Below are 27055 nucleotides of genomic sequence, written 5' to 3'. Positions count from 1 at the left end.
GTTAAGGTGCAGTCTCTTGCCCTTTAAATGCTAACATTGAATTTAAAAGTTTTTTTTGAAAGAAACTGCAGAATAGTGACTTTGTCTTTGTTTCATAAATAGTTATGTGTCTTCCTTACCTCACTAACCAGATGGTAAGTTTTTGAAAATAGAGGCCATACCTCCTTTGTTATTCAATAGTCTTGAATACACTGGCTTCTCAGTGAATATTCATGTGCCAAACTTAACTACTGTGTGCTGAAGTCTATCGGAAAGGACACAAAGAAAGGACTTGTCTCCATCCTCAAGGAGTGGTTCAACCAGTGGATGTAATGCCAACCTATAACAACAGTATAAAATACTAATAAGAAAGGTATATGCTAAGGTGCTTTGGGAGCACAGAGTAGTCCTAGCTTGTTTTGATTTTTGTATCCAAGTATTTACTTTATGCTTTTAAAATTTAGACAAGAAAGTAAAAGGAACTTTGTAATATAAATAAAGGAAACTCAGCGACATTAGAAATTCTTTTAGTTCCTGGGGTAGAGTTTGGTAATAGAAAGAAGGGGTCAAAATTGGCACACTGATACATTGGATGGAACTTCCATTGTAGGTAAATCTTGTTAGGAGCAGACTCCTGATTAGCCTTTTTATTATTAAAAAGTTTTTTATTTGAAGGGTTGGGATGGAAGATGGAAAAGTTCTTCAGTTTCATGATAATATGATAAAAATCAGTTGGAAAAATTGGAAACCAACTGCAAGGAGTTTATTAATAAAGTATTTCTTTAATATCGTTACTTGTATAAAATTTATGGTATAGGTATGCTGTATATTTTATGTTGAGAGTTGCTAGGCAGAAAAGTTAATGTTTCTACTTATGTATTTTTCTAGTTTTGTGTTTATCTAGATTAAAAAAATTTTTTTTTTCTTCTTTATGTTACAGTCTTGGCCCGTTAGTGAGTAAAGTGAAAGAATACCAAGTAGAGACAATTGTAGACACCCTCTGCACTAACATGCTCTCTGATAAAGAACAACTTCGAGATATTTCAAGTATTGGCCTTAAAACAGTAATTGGAGAACTTCCTCCAGCTTCCAGTGGTAAGCCAAGAGCACTTTTTTCTTCCCATTTTCTGTTTACATGGAGGTATTTCTCCCCAATCTTTTTTTCCCTCCTGTCCAGGGACAGAGAGGTGTCTGTCCTAAAAGATCTTTGTAGGCATTCCTTTGAACAATAAGTCTGAGGCCTTATTTTTTTAAAAAATGAATTTAGCTTTAAGAGTTTAAATATCTCATATGAATGTCAGTTCTGAAGAATTTTATATGTTGTAGCAAGATTTATGTTATTGTATGTACCATGACTGCAGACTAGAGTAATGCAATGAAGGAAAAGATAACCAAGTCATGAGTTCTGATTGGTTTTTTATTTTCATTATTAATTTCGCTTTACGTCGCAATTTATTATGTAAAATTTAACACAGTTAATACATAGCTGTGAAATAGTTCAGTTTACTGGTAGCTTTAATTAAAGCTGAGTTTTTTATACCTATTTGGTAATTTATAAATTTAAAATTATAATTAATGAATTTGTCAATTAATTAGTTTTTGGCCTCTGACAGAAATGTCTAGGTATAGTAAGTCTTAGAATTGGTCTTGATGTCTAAGCTATTGCTAAAATTAGCGGTCTAAAAGTTACTGTCTTATCTGCAAATGGGCTGACATTATCATCTCCCTGTTTCATGGGAAGATTTAGATTGGTAATCATGTAGTCTGGGTATGTTGCTTTCACTCATTTACTTCATAAATACTTATTAATCATTCAGTATGCTAGTTATCATGGTAAATGCTGCATGTGTTTTATTTCACTTATTCTAAACATCAGCTACATGGGAGGTCTTAATATCCTCCTAGTTCGTAGTTGTGGGAACTGAAATTCAGAGAGATTAGGTTAATTCACTCAGAGTTTTGAGTACCTGGTTGGGTGAAGATTTGAATCATTATCTTTTAATCCCAAACTGATGTTTTTTCCACTGTATCATACCAATATTACTTTACCTTATTAAGTAGTTACTTCAATAAAATATTTCCCCAGCTCTGAAGTATGTTATTTATCATTGTATTAGCAATACTGATATTCCTCAGTTTTTTTCCTCATGGAAACAGGTTTGCATTTAGCTGATTTCTGGTTCTAGCAAGAATTCTTTTAACCATTCAGATTGTTACCTTCACAGCTACGTGTTTTTTTTTTCCTCACTTGTTGACAGAAACATCACCTACTTTAAATAGTAATAACCCTGATTTACAAGCTTTGGAACAACATTTCTGCTTTATAATGTAGCTATGGAATCTTTGAGTTGGAAAGGACTTCTATTAGAAGTTATAGGTATCTGTTAATTTTTATTTAAAAACTATTAAGCACTGGAACTCAGAATGTTTTTAATTCACTGAAGTTTAAAAGTCTAGGTTACTAGAAAGGAGGAATCGAATAGAGAAAACTCCTTGCTGCTTTTCAATCTAGAGGTGCAAGCACTACAGCTTCTGCTGGCCCTGTAGCCACCATTCATGCTGGTGCATAGAAATACTTATCCAGTAGAATCTGTTGAATCTATGTCGTTTTCCCTGTGTCCTATACACCTTTTGCAGTTGTCTCTAATTCTTGTTTATGTATTAAGTTATTGAAAAGCAACCTGTTTTGACATTGATATTTTTTTGTCTTGGGTCTCTTGAGTCTCACATTCAAGTTTAGAGTTGTTGAATATTTGGGAGCTACCATGAATGTTAGGTAGAATTTGACATGCTTGCCTTGAAGTTATTATTGGTTTCTTCTTCATGCAGGCTCTGCATTAGCTGCGAATGTATGTAAAAAGATTACTGGACGTCTTACCAGTGCAATAGCAAAGCAGGAAGATGTTTCTGTTCAGCTAGAAGCCTTGGATATTATGGCTGATATGTTGAGCAGGTAAATGGGCCTGTTATTTGCATTATTGGCGATACAAATACTATGTTCATTTCTTAAAACCCCCTTCTGGTATATTTAATAAAACTTCGTCCAAAATTATTCATGTTTAAATTGTGGCTGTTTTATAAATGTGTGTGGTTGGGGATGAAAGGAGAAATAAGCTAATTATACTTATGCAGTATTGCACAGCAAATGTGTTTTGTAGTTCTGAAAAGTAATGAATAAAATTTATGATTTAAAAATTTTCAGCAGTTTATGTTTTGCTTTACTCTTATATTTTTGTGTTCAGTAATCTGTTTAGAGAAAGAGATATGTCAGTGGGAGTTAATTTTTTTTTTTTTTTTGCTGATAATCTTTAGCAACCATGTTCATATTGCATGTTGCATGTTTTTAGGGAGGAAAGAGTTGGCTTTCATGCATTTGTTGCTTTTCTACTTTCCTTTGGAAGTCAAACTTCAGAAGATAAACAGACCTAAGCAACCCTGTCAATTTCAGTTTAATCCCTAATTCTCTTAATTATTGTAGGTCATCGTTATTTGTGTGGATATTATTTGTAGCTAATTCAATTGAACTTAGTCAAGTGCATTCATGTGGCTGTGTGTATGTATATAAAGTGAGGAGCTATCATCCTGGCACACAAAGAGTTTACACTTTACTATACGAGATGAGAACACAAATAACTATAAGGTTGAATGGGACTAAAGACTAATTAGGAGCATAGTGTGTTTCGGGGGTAAAATGGAGGGATACAAGCAAGTTTTTTGTGGAAAGAGGTATTTGAATTGAGTTTTGAAGAATGGATAGCACTTTCATAGGTGACTGTGCTCAGGTGTAGATACATCAGCATAAGTAGTGTTGGATTGGGGAAACATTATATTCTAGTTTTCCAGAAAATAGAACAAATAGAAAAGTAGTATGAAATCATTTTGATAGATTGGGTCATATTGAGGTGGGTGGGGAATTTATACTTAATTTGATAAGCAGTGAAAATTCAGCCAGACTTTTTGTCCTGTGTGTGATTTGATTATTAGCACTGTCCTGGAACGTTATGGATGTTTGAGTGTTATTTACTCATTGAACTGTACATGTGAGATGATTGAGCAGAGAAATGTTGGACCAAGAGGACCAATGAAACTTAGTATATAGATCTATAGAGGAAAGACAGTAAGGGAGAGGGGGGAGTCGAGAGATGCTGAGGTTTTGAGTGTTTTGAATCCCCTGAAACGCTATAATCAATAGAGAAAATTATTTAGAGATTTAAAAAATAATTTATCTTAAATTTATAAAATTTATAAAAGAAAGAAGAAAAATATGTCAAAATCATTGTGGGATTTTTTTGGGGGGGGGGGGCAAGATGCTTTCCCAAACCAGTAGGTTGAATATTTTATAATTGATGATATAGGTCTAGATTCCAGCAGTTAGTTTGGGGATATACATTTTAAAGCTGCATTCACTTAGCTTAGGTTTTCAGTTGCATTGGTAAAGATAGTGAATTTCAGTTTTCCTTTCATTCTGAATTTGGACTAGTCTCAACTTTATTTATTCTCTGAATATTGACATTGAGGTCAGAGGCAAGACATGTTAGTAGTGCTCAGATATCTTGAATTCATTTGTTTTCTTTTTTTATTTTAAGGCAAGGAGGACTTCTTGTTAATTTCCATCCTTCAATTCTGACCTGTCTACTCCCCCAGTTGACCAGCCCTAGACTTGCAGTGAGGAAAAGAACCATTATTGCTCTTGGCCATCTGGTTATGAGCTGTGGAAATATAGTTTTTGTAGATCTTATTGAACATCTTTTGTCAGAGTTGTCCAAAAATGATTCCATGTCAACAACAAGAACCTACATACAATGTATTGCTGCTATTAGTAGGCAAGCTGGTCATAGAATAGGTAAGAAATTTTAAAATGTTTTAAAGTTTTCTTTAATTAAAAAATATTAACATGTTTTTAAGAACTAATATGCTTTTCTTAGGTGAATACCTTGAGAAGATAATTCCTTTGGTGGTAAAATTTTGTAATGTAGATGATGATGAGTTAAGAGAGTACTGCATTCAAGCTTTCGAATCATTTGTGAGAAGGTAAGTTTTTAAGGTCTCTATTTTTTAAAAGAAGTTTTTCCTAAATAGAATAATAATTAACATTTAGATTAGGCATGTGAGGAGAAATGGCTTTTTGGATTTCAGATGCATTTTAATTAATTTCTCATTAAAGAATAATTGATAACCAATACAATATTTGAAACTAATGTTATCTTACTATTATAAATTGTGGTCATCACACTTATTTGGAAAAATGTTTCCTTTTCTCTGTTAGGACTTTATTTAAAGAACTTGGGAAAGGCATTTATAATTATTTTTGGTTTACTTTAGCCTCTTTAGAAGGGAAGAGATGCCAGTATGACAGTGTAATAATAATGTCTATCCTGAGAGAGCAGCAGGGTAAATTATCTGGTCAGAAAAAATATAGGGAATTTTATGTCTTTTCAATAGTTATTTTCAAGTCTGTCACATCCATTTTGTAAATTTGTAAACCTTGGTTCCAAAATAGTTTTTAAAAGCTTAACAAAAATTGTGAATTTATGTACTAGAAGGCAATACTATGTACTAGTACTATGTACTAGAATGGCAGAAAAACAGATTTTTTGCCATTGGCTAGTATAGTGTAGCACAGTGTCCTGAGACCTAACTAGTTGTTTTCTGCAGTTATCCCTTACCACTCATGGTTTTGAGAAGTGTCTTTAAAATCGTATCAAATTTTTAAAATCAGAAATTGTGAGATTTATTTCTGTCCCTTTAATTGAGAAACATAAATAAATCCTTTATTTGCTGGCCCTGAGGGCATTTATATGTTTTGTCCTCTCCAAAAATAACTAGAAGACCAAGACTAGAAGAATATGCACTGGCATTTTCACATATAATCTAGTCACTGAAGACCATGTTCATCTAGACTTGGTCTTCTAATGACATGTTGAGAAGATAGAGTATGTACTGATTTCTCTTTATACTACCCCAGGCATTTTCACATATAATCTAGTCACTGAAGACCATGTTCATCTAGACTTGGTCTTCTAATGATATGTTGAGAAGATAGAGTATGTACTGATTTCTCTTTATACTACCCCACATTAACAGTTAAAATATGGGGAAAAAATTTCATCTCAAAGTTGGTTAAATAAGCACAATTTGAAAGATAAATTTTTAAAAACACAAAGTCCATGGGAGGGAAAGGTCAAAGGTCACTGGTGCTAAGTAGGTTGGGAATCACTTTTGCTATGTTATTGCTGGTAATAAAGCAAAATGTGGCAGATAATTGCATCAAGGAGAAAAGTACAGTTATTCAAGGCAGCTTTCTGTTTTTGTCTTCAGATGTCCTAAGGAAGTATATCCTCATGTTTCTACCATTATAAATATATGTCTTAAGTATCTTACCTATGATCCAAATTATAATTACGATGATGAAGATGAAGATGAAAATGCTATGGATGCTGACGGTGGTGATGACGATGATCAAGGTATTTCAAGTCAGATAAAAGGAATCTATTTGTTTAATTTTTGCAAAAGAACTGATGTTACAGATGAAGATGATTCTTACTGCAGATTGTACCATTTGTTTATTTATTTATTTATAATAATGATGAGTGGGGAAGAAACACATTCAGTTTCTCCCACTACATGCAGTATGCTTCTGACACCAGATGTATGGGGATTTTTCCGCACTCACTAAGCAAGCAATCAGTTCTGTGGATACCAGCTGGGTATCTTCTAATTCAATTCTGATACTGTTTACCTGTAAATAGTGTTAGATCCCACAAGTTGAGGGCTTGGTTGCCAAACTGCCCCCACTTCAGATGCCAGTCACAAGTCCAGGCCCCTGGAACTTCTGACTAACCAGCTACAAATCGGGGTTCCCACAACCCCCTCTTTGGTTTTGATTGATTTGCTGACTTGCTCACAGAACTCAGGGAAACACTTATGTTTACCCATTTATTATAAAGGGTATTACAAAAGATAGAGATGAAGAGATGTATAGAGCGAGGTATAGGGGAAGGGGTGTGGAGCTTCCATGCCCTCCCTAGGTGTACCACCCTCCAGGAAATTCCACATGTTCATCTACCTGGAAGCTCTCCGAACCCAGGCCTTTAAGGTTTTTATGGAGGCTTCATTACATAGGCATGATTGATTAAATCATTGACCTTTCAAATTCCACATGTTCATCTACCTGGAAGCTCTCCGAACCCAGGCCTTTAAGGTTTTTATGGAAGCTTCATTACATAGGCATGATTGATTAAATCATTGACCTTTTAGCCCCTTTCCCCTCCCTGGTAGTTGTGAGGTGGGGCTGAAATGTCCCAACCTTCTAGTCTCACCTTGGTCTTTCCTGTTACCAGCCCCCCATCCTGAAGCTACCTGGGGGCTACCAGCCTTCAGTCAACTTATTAGCATGCAGAAAGATAGCACTTTGGAGATTCTAAGGATTTTAGGAGTTATGTCAGGAAAGGGATGGGGACTAAGACCAAATATGTATTTCACAATATCACAAGTAAAAATGGAAATGTCTTCAATATTCGATAATAGCAAATTGACTAAATTAGGGGGCATCTGTGTATTGAGCTGCTATGCAACACATTCACAATTATGTCTAGAAAAGCATTTAATAATGCTGTTAGTAAGATGAGTGAAAAAGTGGATAACAAAAATTGCTCACTGTGTCCCAATTTAATTTTTTAAAATATACAGAAAAAAAGTAATATTACTAGTCATTTTCTCCTGACTAGCAGTTATATATATGATTTTTGTTCTTTAGTATTAGATTTTCTACAAAGCTTTTTTGTCAGCGTTTTTAATAAAATTAAATCTGTAGATATACATATTCAGAGCAGTGTGGTCATACTGAAAGAATATTAGTTTGTAGATAGTTACGTGTTTGAAAAATCCTAACTATTGTTTGAGGCACAATTTAACTTTCATGAGTAACCTAAACATTTCTGAGGTTTCTAAGATTGATTGAAGTCACATTGCTTTATGATATTTACTCTGGAAAGGAGTAGCACTTCAAGGATATAGGGGTTGCTTATGTTTAGTTCTTTCTGTTTGTATTGGAAGAATTGTAAGAGATATTTAAATGGGTAAATTATTAAGTACATGGGTTGGTAGATTTCCTGTTATTTTTTATTATACTTTTTAGTTTAGATTCTCTGAAGGAGTTTATATAATTAGTTTCCTATAAAGTCTGTAATTTTACCCATCTTTAAACAACAACTACAAAAAACCTTTTTAACTCCATATACTCTTAGCAGCTACTGCCCAATTTTCTCCTCTGTAACAAAACTCCTCAAAAGAATGCTATTCAATTCCTTTCTTTCCCTTCTGTCTTAAACCCACTCCTCCAGTGATGGACAAGATTGCACATGCTGCAAATGTTTGGTTCTGCCTATTACTCAGTTCTAGCAACACTTTATTTAGTTACCAGGGTACCACACTTGCATGGTTTTAATGCTGTCATTGTGATTCCTCCTCGTCAGTCTTCCATGTTGGCTCTTCATCTCCCTGATCATAAACTTAGAGTATTCCAGCACTCAGTCCTTGGACTTATCCTTTCTTGCATGGTTTTAATGCTGTCATTGTGATTCCTCCTCGTCAGTCTTCCATGTTGGCTCTTCTTCATCTCCCTGATCATAAACTTAGAGTATTCCAGCACTCAGTCCTTGGACTTATCCTTTGACTTATCTGTTACACTCTAATTTTCTTGTTGATCTCATCTAGTCTCCTGGCTTTAATATCAATTTTCTGACAACCCAGATCTTATCTTTATTCCAGATCTCTCCTGCGAATCCAAGTTCATATGCAACTGCTTAATTGATATTGCTGCTTGAATGTCTAAATGTCTTCTCTCTACCCTTTCCACATTCCCCATCTAACTTGTTTCTTCCTAACCCTTTTTCATCTCAGAATGGCACCTCCATTCTTTGTTTCTCAGGCCAAAAACCTTGGGGTTATACCTGATTCCTTTCGCTCACACTTCTCATCTGGTCTCCTACCTCAGAGCTTTCCCCTCACTTGGTATATTAGTCTGCTTCTGTTGCTTATAAGAAAATACATGGCACTGAGTAATTTATAAGAACACAAAATTTATTGCTTATAGTTTCTGAGGCTGGGAAGTCCAGGGAAGACATCTGGTGAGGGTATTCTTTGGTGGTGGCTTTACAGCAATGCAGGTGTCTCACATGGCAGAAAATGGCGCAGCAGAGACTCTCACATGCTGTCCTTTAAAAGCCCTCAGAACCACGACCTTAACCACCATTATTAATCCATTCACTATGGCATGGTCCTATATTCTAATCACCTCTTCAAGGCCTCACCTTTCAATTATGATAATAGGATTTCCCATCCTCTTTACACTGTCACAGTCAGGACTAAGTTTGGGGGGGCGGGGGATTCAACCCAAGGCACTTGGCATATGCCCTCTCTCTCTTTTCAGTATTTTTATTTTCATTATGACACTTAATCACTTTCTGACATAGTTTATTATCTTCCACCTACTAGAATGTAAGCTTCATGAAGGCTAGACATTTTAGTCTCTTGATTGACTGCTTTATTCCAGTGCCTACGACAGTGTTTGACACACAGTAGGCACTCAATAAATATGTTGTATTAATGAAGGGAAACCTTAGTATTATAATATGAATATGCTTTGGAGGAAACAGGAATGCATGTTCCAGGTTTTGGATGTTGGTTTTTAGTGTGCTCAATAACAAAAGCAAGTCCTTCAGCTGCTGTCTTAGTTATATGAATTATACTTAATACATGTCTTTCCATCATGGTGTTATTGTGATTCATAAAATCAACATAATTTCAGTGATTAGGACATTTGTTAATTTTTTTTTATGATCTTATGTTCAATAAATTTTGTGTTTCTGGGATGCAGTCCCCATAGTATGTTGACATGGGAAAAACTTCTATTTATTTGCTTTTTAAATGGATGGTCTATTTTGGCAGTACCTTTTAACTTTTATTTAAACAGGTATTGGTGAATGAGTGAAATGCTTTGTGTTCAGCAGTATTTGGTTGAATTTTCCTATAATGTGCTAAGGATGATGAAATTAAGTAAATCATTTGGAGATTGGAAAATTTTATTATGTATCCTGTAATCTTCCAAGGCCTAGCTAGTTACAGTTGACTGTTAGTAAGCTAACTGGAATAAAAACCAGTAAAGAGATATCATCTCTCTTCCCAATTCCCTTTGTTGAGGAATCATTTCAGGGCTAAGTCTTATCTAAGGATAGTGAAATTATTGTAAGATAATTTTAGACTGTCACAAGAACTGCTAATATTTTTGCCACCTTCCTGACTTTGTGTTACCCAACTGATTTAGCCTGATGGTGTTAGAAGGAAATAACTTTTAGAGATTTTACACACACATTATATCTGTCAAGTATACATAAGTGAGATGTACTTCTTAATGCTAATGCTTGGAATGTTTAAGGTTTAACATTAGGAGTTTGGAGAAGATAGTGCTCTGATTTTAAGTGAGCAGCATTTGTTATAATTAAGAAAATAGGAGAATAGTTTCATTAAAATACATTAAGACAAAATTGTGAAAGGTTGAGAATATGCATATTTGTTCCTAATAGCAGATCGACAAGTTTAGTGAAAAGCCCTGTAGTCACAACACCACAGTTAGGACTCATTTTCCTCCCCCGAAAATAAGTTCTACAGCATGTCCTTGTATTGGTAACCACTCTTTTAATTCTGTAATCTATAAATCCATTTCATGCTTTATCTTCTGAACTCCCCAGTTGATTGTTTGATTTTTCTATAGTGTCGAGTCATTTGAATTTTGTTTCAAAGTCTGGGAAATTTATGGTTTTACAAATATTCATATTCTAGGGCCGGCCCAGTGGCTCACTCGGGAGAGTGCGGTGCTGATAACACCAAGGCCCCGGGTTCGGATCCCATATAGGGATGGCCGGTTCGCTCACTGGCTGGGCGTGGTGCTGACAAATATTCATATTCTAAAGAAGTTTGTGTTAATGTTTTTAAAGGATTATAAATAAGTAGCAGTTTATTACCCACAATAAATGAGAAAATGTTTATCAAATTAAAACACAATCGTGATCATTTTTCTTTAGAGGTTAACTTATTTGCAGATTTATATAAGTAACAAGCTCTGCATCTGTATAAGTTTTAGATCTTTATAAACTTACCTGTTGCTGTATATGTTAGTGAAAAGTTAGATTAACTGTTGTGGTTGAAAATATCAATTCACTTCCTGTATTAAATGATACACTATTTTAAAAAAATTTTGTTTTTTATTTTTAATTGGAACATAGTTGATTGTACATATCTGTGGGATACAGCATTGAATATCAACACCTGTATGAATGTCCTCTTATCATTAATAGCCTGTTTGCATTAAAACTTCTCTTTAGGGAGTGATGATGAATACAGTGATGATGATGACATGAGTTGGAAAGTGAGACGTGCAGCTGCTAAGTGCTTGGATGCTGTGGTTAGCACAAGGCATGAGATGCTTCCAGAATTCTACAAGACCGTCTCTCCTGCACTGATATCCAGATTTAAAGAACGTGAAGAGAATGTGAAGGCAGATGTTTTTCATGCATACCTTTCTCTTTTGAAGCAAACTCGTCCTGTGCAAAGTTGGCTGTGTGACCCTGATGCAATGGAACAAGGAGAAACACCTTTAACAATGCTTCAGAGTCAGGTTGGTTTATAAGTATGGCTTAGAAAGTCATGATAGTGAATGTGATGTTTTTAGAGTTATTTTTATGTGGAAAAGTGAGTTCCAGGATGTCTTCTGAGAAGCAGAAAGTTATGGGGTATGTTCATACAGTAGTTAATATATGTTAGTATTATGTTATTTATAAATCGTGGAAGTATTCTTGATTTGACTTGATAAACAATATTAAAGTAAAGATTCTGTAATTTTATCTTTGACATTAATGGAGAAGTCTTAGAGCTGTGGAGTGAGACTGTTTGTGTTCACATAACAGACTTCACTATTAATTTAGCTGTGTGATCTTGGACAAGTCATTTTATTAAACCTCACTTTACTTACTTATAGTAGGGTTTACTTAGAAATACCTACCCAGGGTAGTGAGAGATGAGCTGATTTATGTAGAGCATGATCTTGGACAAGTCATTTTATTAAACCTCACTTTACTTACTTATAGTAGGGTTTACTTAGGAATACCTACCCAGGGTAGTGAGAGATGAGCTGATTTATGTAGAGCGTTTAGTGTAGTCCCTACTACATAGTAAGTGCTTGATATTTGCCAGCTCTTATTATTAATAAAAATACACATTTTTTCACTTGATGACATTTTTTTTCTAAGATCCTAAACATTAGAGCTATATTGGTCCCATTTATTGAATATGTAGTTCATGCCAGGCATTTTCCTGTCTTAAAAGTAATTCCTACTTTTATGTGCCCTGGGGGGTACATAAAAACTATGTTCATTTTTATAGATTAGAAAACAGATGTTGAAGGTGATTAAATCCGGGGAGGAGATACACATATCTATCTTGTTTTCAGGTAGTGAAAATAAATATTTTGTGTCGAACTTATTAAAAGTAAGCACTGAAGATTAATTGTAGAAGGAGATGGAATAAAGTGTATGAATGGTATAAGCAATAAATATGTGTGTAGAAGTCAGGTATTGTTTAGTAGAATCATCAGGAATTCTGATAATGCGTGGGGAATTAGTTAGGTAATCTCTTGTCTTTAGTTTTTACACCGTTTAATTATGGTATGAGTTTGTGTTGTTTTGTTGTTGGGGTTTTTTTGTTTTTAATCTCCACTTACTGTTCAGAGATTTTAGAAGCTGTCTATAGCGGCATCCATAAGATTTGTTAGTAGAGAAATAAAGTTTTACTGACTAACAAAACATTGGAAAGTTTAGAGCAGATGTCTTTGAATCATACCCCTGCATTTGAAGTGAGGTTGATGTCATTGTAACAGCAAACTGACAGCAACAAAAGGACCTGTGTTGCTTTTCCATAATTTGTCTTGTTTCTTTTGATGCTTTTATGTACTGTTTTTGTTCGAAATACCATTTATAAATTACGCTCCTAAGTTTGGTGGAAAGTTATTTTAAATTATTTGGTTAATTTGTTTTTAGTCGCATGCTTTCCATAATTAAAAATTAATCAAGAAAGATTATTTTGTTGCCCTGTAGAAATCTAAATATAGCTTTTCTCTAATTTTTTATCAGTATCAAGCAAATACATTTACAAGAGAACATATATAACACATGCGACAAACTTTGTATCTGTAATAATCTTGTTAGTATTAGCAATAGCAATAGATAGCAGAATTAAGAATTTAACAAAACAAGTTAAATTCTTCCCTTTCTCCCCATTCCCCATAATTTATGTTAAGTGTACTGAAGAAGTACTAGCAGTTGAACCAGCTAATTAGTATGTGATAATTACAGGTTCCCAACATTGTTAAAGCTCTGCACAAACAGATGAAAGAAAAAAGTGTGAAGACCCGGCAGTGTTGTTTTAACATGTTAACTGAACTGGTAAATGTATTACCTGGGGCTCTAACACAACACATTCCTGTGCTTGTACCAGGTATGAAAGAAACAGTTAATCTCTTTTGGGACTTACTAAAGACTTTTTATTAAGACTTAGATAAGCCTAAATAATGGTTTCCTTCAATAGAGAAATTTGTAACAACTTAATTTGCACATAAGACTAACTTTTTTATCTAGCCATATTGAGCACCTGTTTGAAAATTGCACGTAAAAAGCTTAAAATCTTACCTTAAAATTTTTGGTTTTAATATTTATTATAGATTGTGAAATTTCTACTACTTTAGAGATAATATGATGAAATGGGAACTTCAGTGGTATTTTAGGGGTTGATTTTTAATTTTTTCTTTCTTAAAACTGCATAGAAATGATTGGATTTTTTTGTTGGCTTTTTAGGAATCATCTTCTCACTGAATGATAAATCAAGTTCATCAAATTTGAAGATTGATGCTTTGTCGTGTCTATATGTAATCCTCTGTAACCACTCTCCTCAAGTCTTCCATCCTCATGTTCAGGCTTTGGTCTCTCCAGTGGTGGCTTGTGTTGGAGACCCATTTTACAAGATTACATCTGAAGCACTTCTTGTTACTCAGCAGCTTGTCAAAGTAATCCGTCCTTTAGATCAGCCTTCCTCGTTTGATGCAACTCCTTACATCAAAGATCTATTTACTTGTACCATTAAGAGGTTAAAAGCAGCTGACATTGATCAGGAGGTCAAGGAAAGGGCTATTTCCTGTATGGGACAAATTATTTGCAACCTTGGAGACAATTTGGGTTCTGACTTGCCTAATACACTTCAGATTTTCTTGGAGAGACTAAAGAATGAAATTACCCGGTTAACTACAGTGAAGGCATTGACACTGATTGCTGGGTCACCTTTGAAAATAGATTTGAGGCCTGTCCTGGGAGAAGGGGTTCCTATCCTTGCTTCATTTCTGAGGAAAAACCAGAGAGCTTTGAAACTGGGTACCCTTTCTGCCCTAGATATTCTAATTAAAAACTATAGTGACAGCTTGACAGCTGCCATGATTGATGCTGTTCTAGATGAGCTCCCACCTCTTATCAGTGAAAGTGATATGCATGTTTCGCAGATGGCCATCAGTTTTCTTACTACCCTGGCAAAAGTATATCCCTCTTCCCTATCAAAGATAAGTGGATCCATTCTCAATGAACTTATTGGACTTGTGAGATCACCATTATTGCAGGGAGGAGCTCTTAGTGCCATGCTAGACTTTTTCCAAGCTCTGGTTGTCACTGGAACAAATAATCTAGGATATATGGATTTGTTGCGCATGCTGACTGGTCCAGTTTACTCTCAGAGCACAGCTCTTACTCATAAGCAGTCTTATTACTCCATTGCCAAATGCGTAGCTGCCCTTACTCGAGCATGTCCTAAAGAGGGACCAGCTGTTGTAGGTCAGTTTATTCAAGATGTCAAGAACTCAAGGTCTACAGATTCCATTCGTCTCTTAGCTCTACTTTCTCTTGGAGAAGTTGGGCATCATATTGACTTAAGTGGGCAGTTGGAACTAAAATCTGTAATATTAGAAGCTTTCTCTTCTCCTAGTGAAGAAGTCAAATCAGCTGCATCCTATGCATTAGGCAGCATTAGTGTGGGCAACCTTCCTGAGTATCTACCATTTGTCTTACAAGAAATAACTAGTCAACCCAAAAGGCAGTATCTTCTGCTTCATTCCTTGAAGGAAATTATTAGTTCTGCATCAGTGGTGGGCCTTAAACCATATGTTGAAAATATCTGGGCCTTGTTATTAAAGCACTGTGAGTGTGCAGAGGAAGGAACCAGAAATGTTGTTGCTGAATGTCTGGGAAAACTCACTCTAATTGATCCAGAAACTCTCCTTCCACGGCTTAAGGGGTACTTGATATCAGGTGGGTATCTAGATTTTTTTATTTAAAAAAGCAATCATTGACAATTGGTTACCTTGGGAGATGACTGATGAGAAAGTTAAACCATGTCTGTATTTTCTTACATGTAAAAGGTAAGTATATGATGAAAAAGTACTGCCTTATGCTATAATATAGGGCCATATTGAAATGACATTTTCTTGTTTATAAGGATAGAGTGTAATTAGATAATGGCTAAATAAATCTGTTCTAGTTCCTTATGACTACATTTTAATGTTACCATATTGACTTAGAATGTGGGAAAGACAGATGTCTTTTGAATTAATATAATCTGAAGAGCTCGCTAGTACTAATTTTAATACTAAAATTGGTGAAAGTACTTAGTTCAAATGAAATATCTTATAGTTTTCAGATATATCAGTGTCAACCCCATTAGAGCAAGTAGAAGGTAGTAATAACCATTCATTCTTAGAAATTGCTTTCTTTAATAAAAAATTTGAAGATTTTATAAGCTGTTTATGAATTTAACCAGTTCCCTTTTGTGAAGGCTAGATCTTCTACTGTTGTTCTCCCAGATCCCCTCCTTTCCAGAAGAAATTGCTTCATTTGAAATCTTATGGGATTATATTTCATAAGGTGAGTAAACTTTGCTTTCAGGATACTAAAGGAGCAATAAGAAGTATCGTTGGCCAAAGAGAATTTCAAGGAATTGAAGATACTGGTGTTATTTGAAGTGGTTTGAAAATGATGGATTTTAGTGTACTACATACCAATAGACTTGCACTTTATTTTTAATTAGGTTCATCATATGCCAGGAGCTCAGTGGTTACAGCTGTGAAGTTTACTATTTCTGATCATCCACAGCCTATCGATCCGCTATTAAAGAACTGCATAGGTAATTAGAAACAAAGATAAACTAACTATTTTTGGGGAAGATGAGTTATTGTCAAGGAACTCTTAATTTCAGTGACTAAAAATATCACTGAGAAATTAACATGCTCATGATTGTTCCATTGAAAAAACAATTGATAATATATGATCTTGTAACTCTGGCTAATTACATTTGCTTACATTGTCATCCTTTAGTTTGAAATGGTTATGAGATGATTTTGCAAGTAACTGAAACTAGGAAATACACCAGCATGTCTTTAGAGTCAACTACATATTTAATAATCATATTTTGGGGACAACCTAAGATAACTAATGGGTACAGCAAAAAGATATAGATCTATGTGAACAATCAGAAATTTCCTCATAAATGAATCTCAGTTAAGCTATGAAGGCCCCAGATTTTGATTATTGCTTGTAACCCTCCAACTTCCGAGGAAGTCTGTGGAGACTTCCATATGTAAGGTGGAAACAACCCAAGAATAAAAAAATAAAGTTGAGTAAAGTTCTTCTAATTCCCAGAAGAACTAAGAGGAGATACCCAAGAAAAACTAAGGCTATCTCTATTTCTTTGAAGACAAGAATTAACTTTGGGGATTATTTGTGATTTTATAACTTCCCTGAATTTTATTATTTTCATCATTGGTTTTCCTACAGTTGGTAGTAGCCAAAAACCCAGTTTGTTGCTTTGTTGAGGACAGGAGAACTGGAGATACAAGCAGGGAAGATGGAGGAATATGACAAAGAAGCTTTGTAGCTTCATGCCATTCTGCAGTATGCTCAAAAGGGAAAAAACACAGTTTAAAATTTGATCTGTAAAAAGGGATTGCCAATTCAGAGTAGGAGGGAAACAGGCACAAATGGATGATAGCAGGGAAGATGGAGGAATATGACAAAGAAGCTTTGTAGCTTCATGCCATTCTGCAGTATGCCCAAAAGGGAAAAAACACAGTTTAAAATTTGATCTGTAAAAAGGGATTGCCAATTCAGAGTAGGAGGGAAACAGGCACAAATGGATGATATTGCAAAGACCTAGAAATAACTTAAGTAAAGTCTGTATGAGGAGATCTTGCCTCCATTTCCCCCACCCATTTTTTGCTTTGATATATTTATGCGTAGTTTGTTATTGTGCAAGATAGGACAGAGGAAGAGGCCTATGCCACATCTCTAGAGATACCTTTCCAGGTTGACAGTAGTCAACAAGTGTGCATTGTTGCTATAGTTATTCAGTCAGGTGGCCATCATTCTAATTGAATCTCATGACCTAATTCAATATTTGTGATTGTTTGAGCACCTAGGAAGCTTTTTAAAAATGGAAACTCCTAGGCAAAGAATTGGGGACCACTGATCTTAGTTCATGACACCATTTTGTCCATAATAATAGCAATATTTTAGAGGTTTTAACTGAAAGAAGATACATACTGTGTTCTAATTACTCTTCTAATCTACCAGTTTAGCAGTTTTATGCAAAGAGGTGGGGAGGATTAATCTGATACATTTAAATTGTTTTTTGAAACCATGCTATTTCCTAAACTACTTTTTTTTTTTTTTTTTAATTAGTGCTGGAAGTTCCTGGGTGACTACATTGAGTTTACCAGACTAGTGTCCAAAATCTCTCTTTTCTGCCACTTTTTCAAATTACTGTTTTTTTAAATTGACATTTAAGTCTTCTGTTACCTCCTTCATTTCCCTGTGTGTTCTAAAAGATTGCTGATGGTAGATTTGAGATCATATGATGATGAATGATAGCTACATGTGAATACCTGGTGTATAGCAACCACCATGCTCAACAATATACATGCTGTTTATTCTGCTCAGTAGCTGTTATCAACCAGTACCTGAGGGGAGATGGTAGGGAATGAAGAGATACGCTTATGGGATCAGGAGGACCTTACAGGCTGATGACCTGTAAGGCATCCTAGTTTATTTTAGGTTCCTTTTTATAAGCCAATGAAAATAACAAATTGTACTGATTAAATCAGTTATGTCTGGTACAAAGCTATTTATAGAACATTTTCAGCTGCCATGGTGCTTGAAGGTTCATGGCTAACTACTTATCAACAAAATAAGAGCAAAAGTTCCTCATTTACAGAGCAAGAGTATAAGTTCCTCATTTACAAAGCTCTCAGGGTTCTGGATTCAATCAAAGGTCAGACCTCAAGGGGAGGGAGAAGGGGGAAACAGGCAAAACGGGAAGCCAGCCTTGCTGGCCTGTTCCCTAGAATAGCAAGGACTTTGTCAGCTTCCTATTCAGTACCTCACAAGTAGCCTTACAAGGTTTATAGTCATTTTATTGACTGGAAAACTAAAGCTCTTGCCTTAAGCTTGTCCAAAGTCCATAAATTTAACGTGTGAAATGGTCTTTGCGACTCCAGAGGTCTTTGCATTATGATTTCGTCTCCATATTTGCAAGAACAAGCAGACTTAAATCTATTTTTAAAGTAGCTAGATGCCTTCTTTGGTTTTTGTCCTATGTTAAGTTTTTGTTTTCTCCTTTTTATCCTTATCCTCTTATGAATCCGTGTATTTCTTGTTGAAGCTAGAAATAAAACAGGGCTTTTGGTGGCACATTTCTCTTCATAATTTGATGAACTGTATACCTGTCAAAAGTATCTCTTTATTAAGCAATGGGTCTGCCCTCATCTTGTTCATCTTATTTTGAACTTAGTTTGAAAACTTGTTTTGTTGTTGCTTTTAGTGAACTCCAAGGAGAATCATGCAGATTATTAGTCTTTTTGGCTGCTGGCTCCATCACTTCTCTTTGCATCCCACCTCTTTATAAAGTATCTATAAAAGTAGTATTCAGGAACTTTATGGACTCTCCGTCCATACTCCTCTGTATTACAGGCTGAGAGAGTGGGTTATCACTTGAAAATCTAGCTTCAGAAATGTTAGTTTTCCTTCCACCAAAAGAAACTTTATGGTTCACTTAGTATTTCATCAGTTTCTTCCATGACCTTCATTGAAGAAATAACGACAGCAACAAAAATAAACTACATCAATTTAGAAAACATATAATGTATATTGTATTTTAAGCTTACCATAACAGTATGTTGCTTTTTAAAAAAAAATTTCAGGTGATTTCCTAAAAACTTTGGAAGACCCAGATTTGAATGTAAGAAGAGTAGCCTTGGTCACATTCAATTCGGCAGCACATAACAAGCCGTCATTAATAAGGGATCTTTTGGACACTGTTCTTCCACATCTTTACAATGAAACAAAAGTTAGAAAGGAGCTTATAAGAGAGGTAAGTTAGTTAGATTACACTGTTTAAGCTTGTCTTTTACTTTTAAATGTGGTATATTCACACATTCTTTTTTGCTTAACAGGTGGAAATGGGTCCATTTAAACATACAGTTGATGACGGTCTGGATATTAGAAAGGCGGCTTTTGAGTGTATGTATACACTACTAGACAGTTGTCTTGATAGACTAGATATCTTTGAATTTCTTAATCATGTTGAAGATGGTTTGAAGGACCATTATGATATTAAGGTAAGATATTTGTGCCTGTTTGTAGAAAGTTTTAGAATCCTTTGCTATACTATAACAACTTTTGCTTCTGTAATTTACTCATGAGTGTGAGTGAGAGAAATTGGGTTGTCTGTCAGGATTTGTATTATAAAGTGTAATATGCAAAATTGGAGAGGCAATGTAACATCAGTTGACATATGGGAAAAATCCAGAACTATTTTTGTTGGAGGAGAATGGAAGTGGATGCCAAATTCTTAAGAAATGCTCTGTGCTGACTTGCTTAGTGAATAGTTCCTAGATCTTTCCCTCAAAATATGAGTCTAGCTAGATTTTGCTGTTCAAAATATAAATATGTGACCTTTTCAGCCTGTTTTAATATTGGACTGTAGTTGCTACCCATGGAGGGTTTTTTTAGTTTACCAGCATTCTTGATTCATTTTCTTGGGCTATCTTTGGGGCTGATCTGAATGATAAATATTTACCTGAATGGAGTATTTTTTTTTTAAATGTAATACTGCATTTAATATCAAGAATTGTGTTGGAGGGCAGAAAAAAAAATTTTTTGTTGGAGGACAACATGGAAGAACTGTTTAGATACACGAAGCAATCTGTATAGCAGCAACCGAAGAGAAATACTGCTTCTTAGATTTAGAGCATGAATTTTGCTTATAACTGTTCTTTGCTTTTCTGTTTGCTCATCTTCATTTTAAATGTGAACAGTAAAAGGGGGATTTGAAAAATAAAAAATTTGTGTCTTCCACTTACGGCCTTTGGACAAGCAGGGCAAAAGTAGTAGCTGAGTAGTAATTCAGCCATATCATAAGAACTCCAACTCTTATGTTTCTGTATGTGGAAGTGACCTGATTTCTCCCAGAATTAAATGAAGAGAGCCCCCACAAAAGTAACAGAATTTGCCTTTTTAATTATGTGAGTTTATAGTCCAAGAGAAAAGTATTATGTTTTGTCAGGTTTTATATGGTTTAATCTGAACAACCAGTCATTTTTTAAAAAAGAAAAGTCTACTAAGATTGTGGAAATTTATTATAAAGCTTTCCTTACAGTTCAATAATTTTCTAGTTCAATAATTTCAGTTCTGGTACACATGAGCTTTTTAAAAAATACTCAATCTATGGCCCTAACTTGACAGGTTAAGTAAAACTCTCTGGGGATGGGGCAGAGGAATGGGTTTGTTTCTAAACCCAGGTGTTTCTAATGTGCAGCTAAGATTGAAAATCATTTTTCTAGTTTTATATTGTAGGACTGCATTATAGTTGAGGTCTTTCTATCACTTAGACAAGGTTTGAGACAAATCTATGTGATTCTGAATGGCAGATTACATTAAAATAAAGCTTTATTTTGCATGCTAGTCATTTTCCTTTTGAAAGGTTTGTCAGGATTTACAATTGTTTTTATAGAAAATAATGCCAATTTTCTTTTTCTTTTCTTTTTTATTCCTAATAGATGCTGACATTTTTAATGTTGGTGAGACTCTCTACCCTCTGTCCAAGTGCAGTACTGCAGAGGCTGGACCGACTTGTTGAGCCGTTGCGTGCCACATGTACAACTAAGGTAGTCATTAATAGTCATCAATTTAGGCCAGACTTGGTGTACGAGTATTCAGGATTCCTAGCTGATTCCTTTCTCTAGTTTTCCAAATTTAATAATGCTAGCACCATATGTAGCAGTTGGCTTAAAAAGCTAACCTTCTGAATATGGATATTTTATAAAGCTTAGCACTGTTAAATGTTATTGCTTAAAGTTTTTGTTCATTGCTATAACAGTATGGTATACAGTCATGTGCTGCATAACATTTCGGTCATGATTTACTGCATATACAGTGGTGATTGGAACAATCGGCTGTACCATACAGCCTAGGTGTGTAGTAGGCTATAATATCTAAGTTTGTGTACAGTATATGGTGTTTACAGAATGACGACATCACCTAATGACACATTTTTTAGAATGTATCCCTGTCATTAAGTGGTGCACAACTATATATTTTAAAGCACTGGTATGGGATAAAAGTGATATTTCCACAAAAGAGGGAGTGTTTAATTCTGGTTGGGAGTGGCGGGGGGGAGGGTGGCGGCAGTGGTAGTGAGTCATAGAAGGCTTTGTATGAGGGTGATGACATTTGAAATGAACCTTGAAAAATTAGGATTTTTTTTTTTAGATCAAGAAGATGAAACAAGACTTTTCATATCAAAGTAATTAAATGAATAAAGTCATGGAGATGTCATTATATGATGTGTTTGAAGAACAGTAAATGAACAGTGTAGCTAGAGGATTAGTTTCTTGGTGAGGGCCAAAGTAGCACTTGACTGGGTCCCACTCAGTTTTCAACCATGTGGGTCTGGATTTGCTTTTTATAACAGGGCTTTGTGTAAAATATTCCCATAAAATAAAAGGAGATAGCTACTGCTTAAAAAAGAAGTTTAAAAACAGCTATGCTTAGAATATAATGTGCCTTTTGGACTTACAAAAGAGTAGCTTTTGCTTTATTTACCACACTTTTCTCTATGTTTAACTTTTCTTCATGTAAGAGCTGTCTTTATTGCATGTAATCTAAATTTATTCCATGTTACAGGTAAAGGCAAACTCAGTAAAGCAGGAATTTGAAAAACAAGATGAATTAAAGCGATCTGCCATGAGAGCAGTAGCAGCACTGCTAACCATTCCAGAAGCAGAGAAGAGTCCTCTGATGAGTGAATTCCAGTCACAGATCAGTTCTAACCCTGAGCTGGCAGCCATCTTTGAAAGTATCCAAAAAGATTCATCATCCTCTAACTTGGAATCAATGGACACTAGTTAGATGTTTGTTCAACATGGGGACCATTACATTTGACCATATGATGCACTGAATTGACAGGTTAATCATAAGACATGGAAAGAGAAGTGTCTAAAATGTTCACTTCAAAATGTTCCACTTTTTTTTTTTTTTTTTTTTTTCCTTGATGGAGACAGTTTGGCTTCTTCCATTGTTTTTGTAGCATTTATTTGAGAAATATGTATTTCCATAATTCAGAGGTTGTAAAACCACTAATGTTCTAGTGGTTAGAGCAACATTTAAAATGGAAAGTAAAAGTTAGGATTTGTGGTATATGGAGATATAGGGTCGGTCCAGTATCTATTTACCCTGTAATGTTTAGGATTAAAATGTTAAAATTTTGTGACCATGAATTTCTTTCTTTTATAAATTTTCTCATTTAAAAATCAAAAATTCTGCAATACAAAAACCATGTTTCTTTTTCTTGTATAACTTTTTGTTTCAACAATGTAAATTGATTTCTAGCTGGCATACAAGAACATCCATATAAGATTTGTTACATTTCATAGGGTTTGGCAGTTTAAAAGATAATAAGGTATCATTTTTTAATTATGGGGATTATCAATATTCCTGTTGCACACACTAATTTTGCATGAGCAAGTTTACAAATATGTATTGTCGGTAAAACAGCATGTGCAGATTATTCATAAAACAAAAGTTAAAGTAAGTATTATTAGTGCAATTTTCAGATATTTATTTTTGCACAGAAAACACATATCTGGAGAGTGAGAGAGAGGAGTGAATTTTGAAACATTGGTTTTCTTAATGCCAGTGTGAATTTGCAGATATTTTCAGCAAATCAAGTCACAGTAACAATTTGCCACTTTTTTCTATTATACATTTCTTACATATTTAAAATTTGAATATTTAAGTACTCAGTTTTTCTCAGTTACCCATTTGTGTACATGTATTTCCACCTAGAAGTTCTTAAAGCCAGATTTTTCTTTCATTCCCTTCGGATGTCTGCATTCCTTATCAGAGGATACAAATACTGTGTATTTTATTTTATTTTATTTTTTTAAATTTTATTTTTAGGAAAATTCTGAAGCCGGCTATCACAGGTTTGTTAGCTTATAATAGTATTTTCTTTTAGTTGAGTTAGATTTTTCCTCATTTCTCGTAAAGTTAATTTTCCTATTGTATTTGGTAAGTGTTAACTACTTTTCCTGATTAAGGGATCTGTGCTGGGGGAACAAAGCTTTTGAAGTACCTTATATTGTAGTTTAAATTTTATTTAACATATCCTCCAGTAAGCTCATTTCACACTGTAGCCTCTTCCTTCAAATTTGTGGTGCTCTTGTAATAGTAAGAATTAACTTCTGAAATAAAAGACATCTCCTAATGCTGTGCAAACGTAGTTTACATGTATTGAAAGAGGCAGTTGTTAAATCGAGTGACCACATTTTAAGCAATCAGATATTTGAAAACTGCACCCTTTATTTTTAAAACTGTGAATTAGAAATACCTTTCCTGCTGTATTACCTGCTTCAGCATCCAAATATGCAGTGATTTTAATTGATAACATACTGTGGTTATTAAATTAACAGCTTGATTTTGGTTGTTCAGATGATAATGCAGAGGACATTGCTATTAGTAAGGATTTTGACTAGTACATTGATATGGAACATTACATAAAGTAGGCGCCATCTCACATTGTGGCAGGTGATAATCTTATACCATAATTTGCATAAAACTGTAAAAGAAATTTATTTTGAGATGTTAGTATATTATGTACTATGCATTACTGTGGTATAGATGTTGTGGATATATTTAAGTATTTGGTTACATGGTTTCACAATAAATTACAATCTTCAGGCTCTAGGACTGAATAGGAGACTGACATGCATATGTTGTGTGAATGTCTTAGTTAATTGCCTAAAGTTAAATCCAAATACTTTTCTTATATTGGATATTTTTAGTTTGTTTTCAACTTCCAAGATGCATGTTTTGGTTTCTTTTTTTTTTTTGAGTCTTGTAAGCCAGCTCATTTTTCTAACATAGCTGAAATTCTTTTAGTACTAAAGAAATAGATACTGCTCTTTTATGGTTTTAGTATTTATATACCTATAATATACATGCACACAACAAAATTAGTAACAGAATAATGCTGAGAAATTAAATGTTGAGTCATACTGATTAACTCCATACCTCAAGTGGTGATGTGATCCAGATACTGGAATGGAAGTGGCAAGGTATGGAGTCCAGACGTGGTCTACCACTCATGCTGCTTACTGGTAATACTTGGAAATTTGCTTAGCCATTCTCCACATGTGTGTTACTCAGGAGATCTAAAACTTAATAGTGCAAAGGTAAGCTATTTGCTGATTTTCATGAGGACATTTAAATTAGTTTAGATCTACGTGATTTCTTTTAAAAGAAAGCTCAATATGGGATTGAGTTTTGAGATTAGATTATTTTATGAAACTTGGCTAGCAGAAAGGAAATTTGGTATGGCAGGGACTAAGCTAAAAAGCTATTTTTAAAGTTAGTATCACAATGAAATTTTTTAAATGATGATCGTGTATCTTATTAATGATAGTTAAAAGCTGCTTAATCATTAGGAATTAGAATTATTAAAAGGTTGTAGTATGATGACCTCATCAAGTGTTTGAGTATTTACATAATTTTTGCATAACCATCATTAAACAACCAAACTAGTTTTTCTTTATACTTTTCTTGGGTAAAGTGAAGAAATAAAATAGAGACATATCTAATTAACCACTTCAAGGGGGTGTTCTGATATCTCTATATCAAGTTTAGTCTCAGACATGAATATGTTATATAGTCATGATTAAAGTTCAAAATGATGAAGTGTACAAAATCCTCAGCCATTGAAAAATCCACTTGTTAATAAGCTGTGTAAGCTGTATTTAGTCACATGACAAAGTACTCATATATACAGTAGTAATACTTTGTAATTGAAGTAACATTTCCTTCCCACATTGAATTTTACTAAAGATCTAAACTGTTAAAATTAACTGCCAGTCTCTTGATATATTTAGTAAATGTTTTTATATTAAAGAGCTTAAAAATTTCAGCAAGTAAATTTTGGATTCTATCTCTATTTTAAATTGAATACTAATTTTCAAACCACTGCCACCCCAGATTCATATATATTTTTGAAGTCTTGTTTAATCTTCTGTGGAATGGAAAATTGACAATATAGTAACAGTTCGTTTACTGTTTGGAAAAAAGATATTCTGGTTTTAACAGATTTTTCTAGTTAAATAAAATTCCTTTGATACTTTTTTTTTGGCTGCTGGCTGGAGCAGGGATCCAAATCCTTGACTTTGGTGTTATCAACACCACGCTCTAACCAACTGAGCTAACTCAGCCAGCCCCTTTTTGATACTTTTGGTTGTAAAAATGGAACACAAAGTACGTGACTACAAGCTACCAAAAGCTTGCCAGATACGGCTGTTTTCTTATGAAAAATGCAGAATGAAATCATATTTTCCCTTCCCAATACAGTAAATTGCTGGTTTTCTTATCAATAGTAGAAAGGATTTTGTGAACACCTGTGCTGTAGTTTAAGGCAAGATCTTTTAGCAACATGTTTCTGCTCTGTTTAACTTAGAAATGTTAGCTCTGAATCCAAAATGGGATTTGCTTTTCATAGGACATTAAACAAAACTTTAATTAAAACTACCAAGGGGATAATGCATATAATTTTATTTTGTTGGATCCTGTAATGTCAGTGTGTCAGGTATCAGAATGATTTTTAGTAGAAAGAAACACCTATTTCTGTTTTTGAAGTCTTAATACCCTAGCCTCTTCATACCTTTTAATTCTAATCTCAGATATCAATGATGATTTTGGCAAGTTTAATTGCTTTGCTGAGGTCCTAGAAGATAAAAAGTTTATATTATCTGAAATGAAATATTTCCAGATTAGGGAGTATTGGAATTAGGGTGTTTAGCCATTGTCACTAACTAACTAGTTGGTTCACACTGAGTGATTTTACTCTATAATGCTCTCACAAAAGTCTATGAAGAATTGTACTTCAAAACTGGTTAATTGTAGGACACCATGATAGTCCCATGTTTTAATAGTCTGTAATAATACTATTAACTCTGAAAAGCTATTTTACTTGTTTTAGATATTTCGCTTTTAGACTTGATAAAAACCCGACTGTTTATTTAGATAAGTGCAGCTAAATGTCATGCTAGCTTTCTGTAATCCTAGTGTAATGTTTTCAAAAGAAGCACAAATGTGTATTTGCTTGCAGTCACTATCATACGTGAACTAAGTTAGACTTTCCTAAGAGGTCTGGAAATAAATTCCTGATTCCTTATTCTAGAAATAAAATCCATGTTTTCCTCCAGAGTTTATACTTAGTAGGAAAATTCATGTTCATTATTTTAGATCAGGATTTTAGACTTTGGCACTGTTGCCATTTTGAACCAGATAATTTTTTTTGTCATGGGGGGCTGTCATATGCATTATGAGATATCACCAACACCCCTGGCTTCTATCCACTAGATGCTAGCAGTACCCCCCCCCCCCCCCCCCCC

The 27055-nt window shown here is 34.4% G+C and overlaps 1 protein-coding gene across 1 annotated transcript in view; it reads left to right on the top strand.

The window, feature by feature from the left end:
• Positions 1-25519, top strand: part of CAND1 (cullin-associated and neddylation-dissociated 1) — a 44216-nt gene extending 18697 nt beyond the window's left edge. The window contains exons 3-15 of the mRNA XM_008588877.1: positions 920-1074; positions 2809-2932; positions 4566-4822; positions 4905-5010; positions 6298-6443; positions 11361-11653; positions 13386-13527; positions 13884-15377; positions 16153-16248; positions 19319-19488; positions 19571-19735; positions 21176-21283; positions 22302-25519. Coding sequence (XP_008587099.1) covers positions 920-1074; positions 2809-2932; positions 4566-4822; positions 4905-5010; positions 6298-6443; positions 11361-11653; positions 13386-13527; positions 13884-15377; positions 16153-16248; positions 19319-19488; positions 19571-19735; positions 21176-21283; positions 22302-22526 — 3481 coding nt within the window. The 3' untranslated portion in view covers positions 22527-25519. The remainder of the gene's footprint in view (positions 1-919; positions 1075-2808; positions 2933-4565; positions 4823-4904; positions 5011-6297; positions 6444-11360; positions 11654-13385; positions 13528-13883; positions 15378-16152; positions 16249-19318; positions 19489-19570; positions 19736-21175; positions 21284-22301) is intronic.
• Positions 25520-27055: the final 1536 nt, after the last annotated feature.

Source organism: Galeopterus variegatus, unplaced genomic scaffold (assembly GCF_000696425.1).
Source record: "Galeopterus variegatus unplaced genomic scaffold, G_variegatus-3.0.2 Scaffold5081, whole genome shotgun sequence".
NCBI classification, from domain to species: domain Eukaryota; kingdom Metazoa; phylum Chordata; class Mammalia; order Dermoptera; family Cynocephalidae; genus Galeopterus; species Galeopterus variegatus.
The sequence above is the reverse complement of the archived record's forward strand: the minus strand, read 5'-3'. Positions and strand labels throughout refer to the sequence as shown.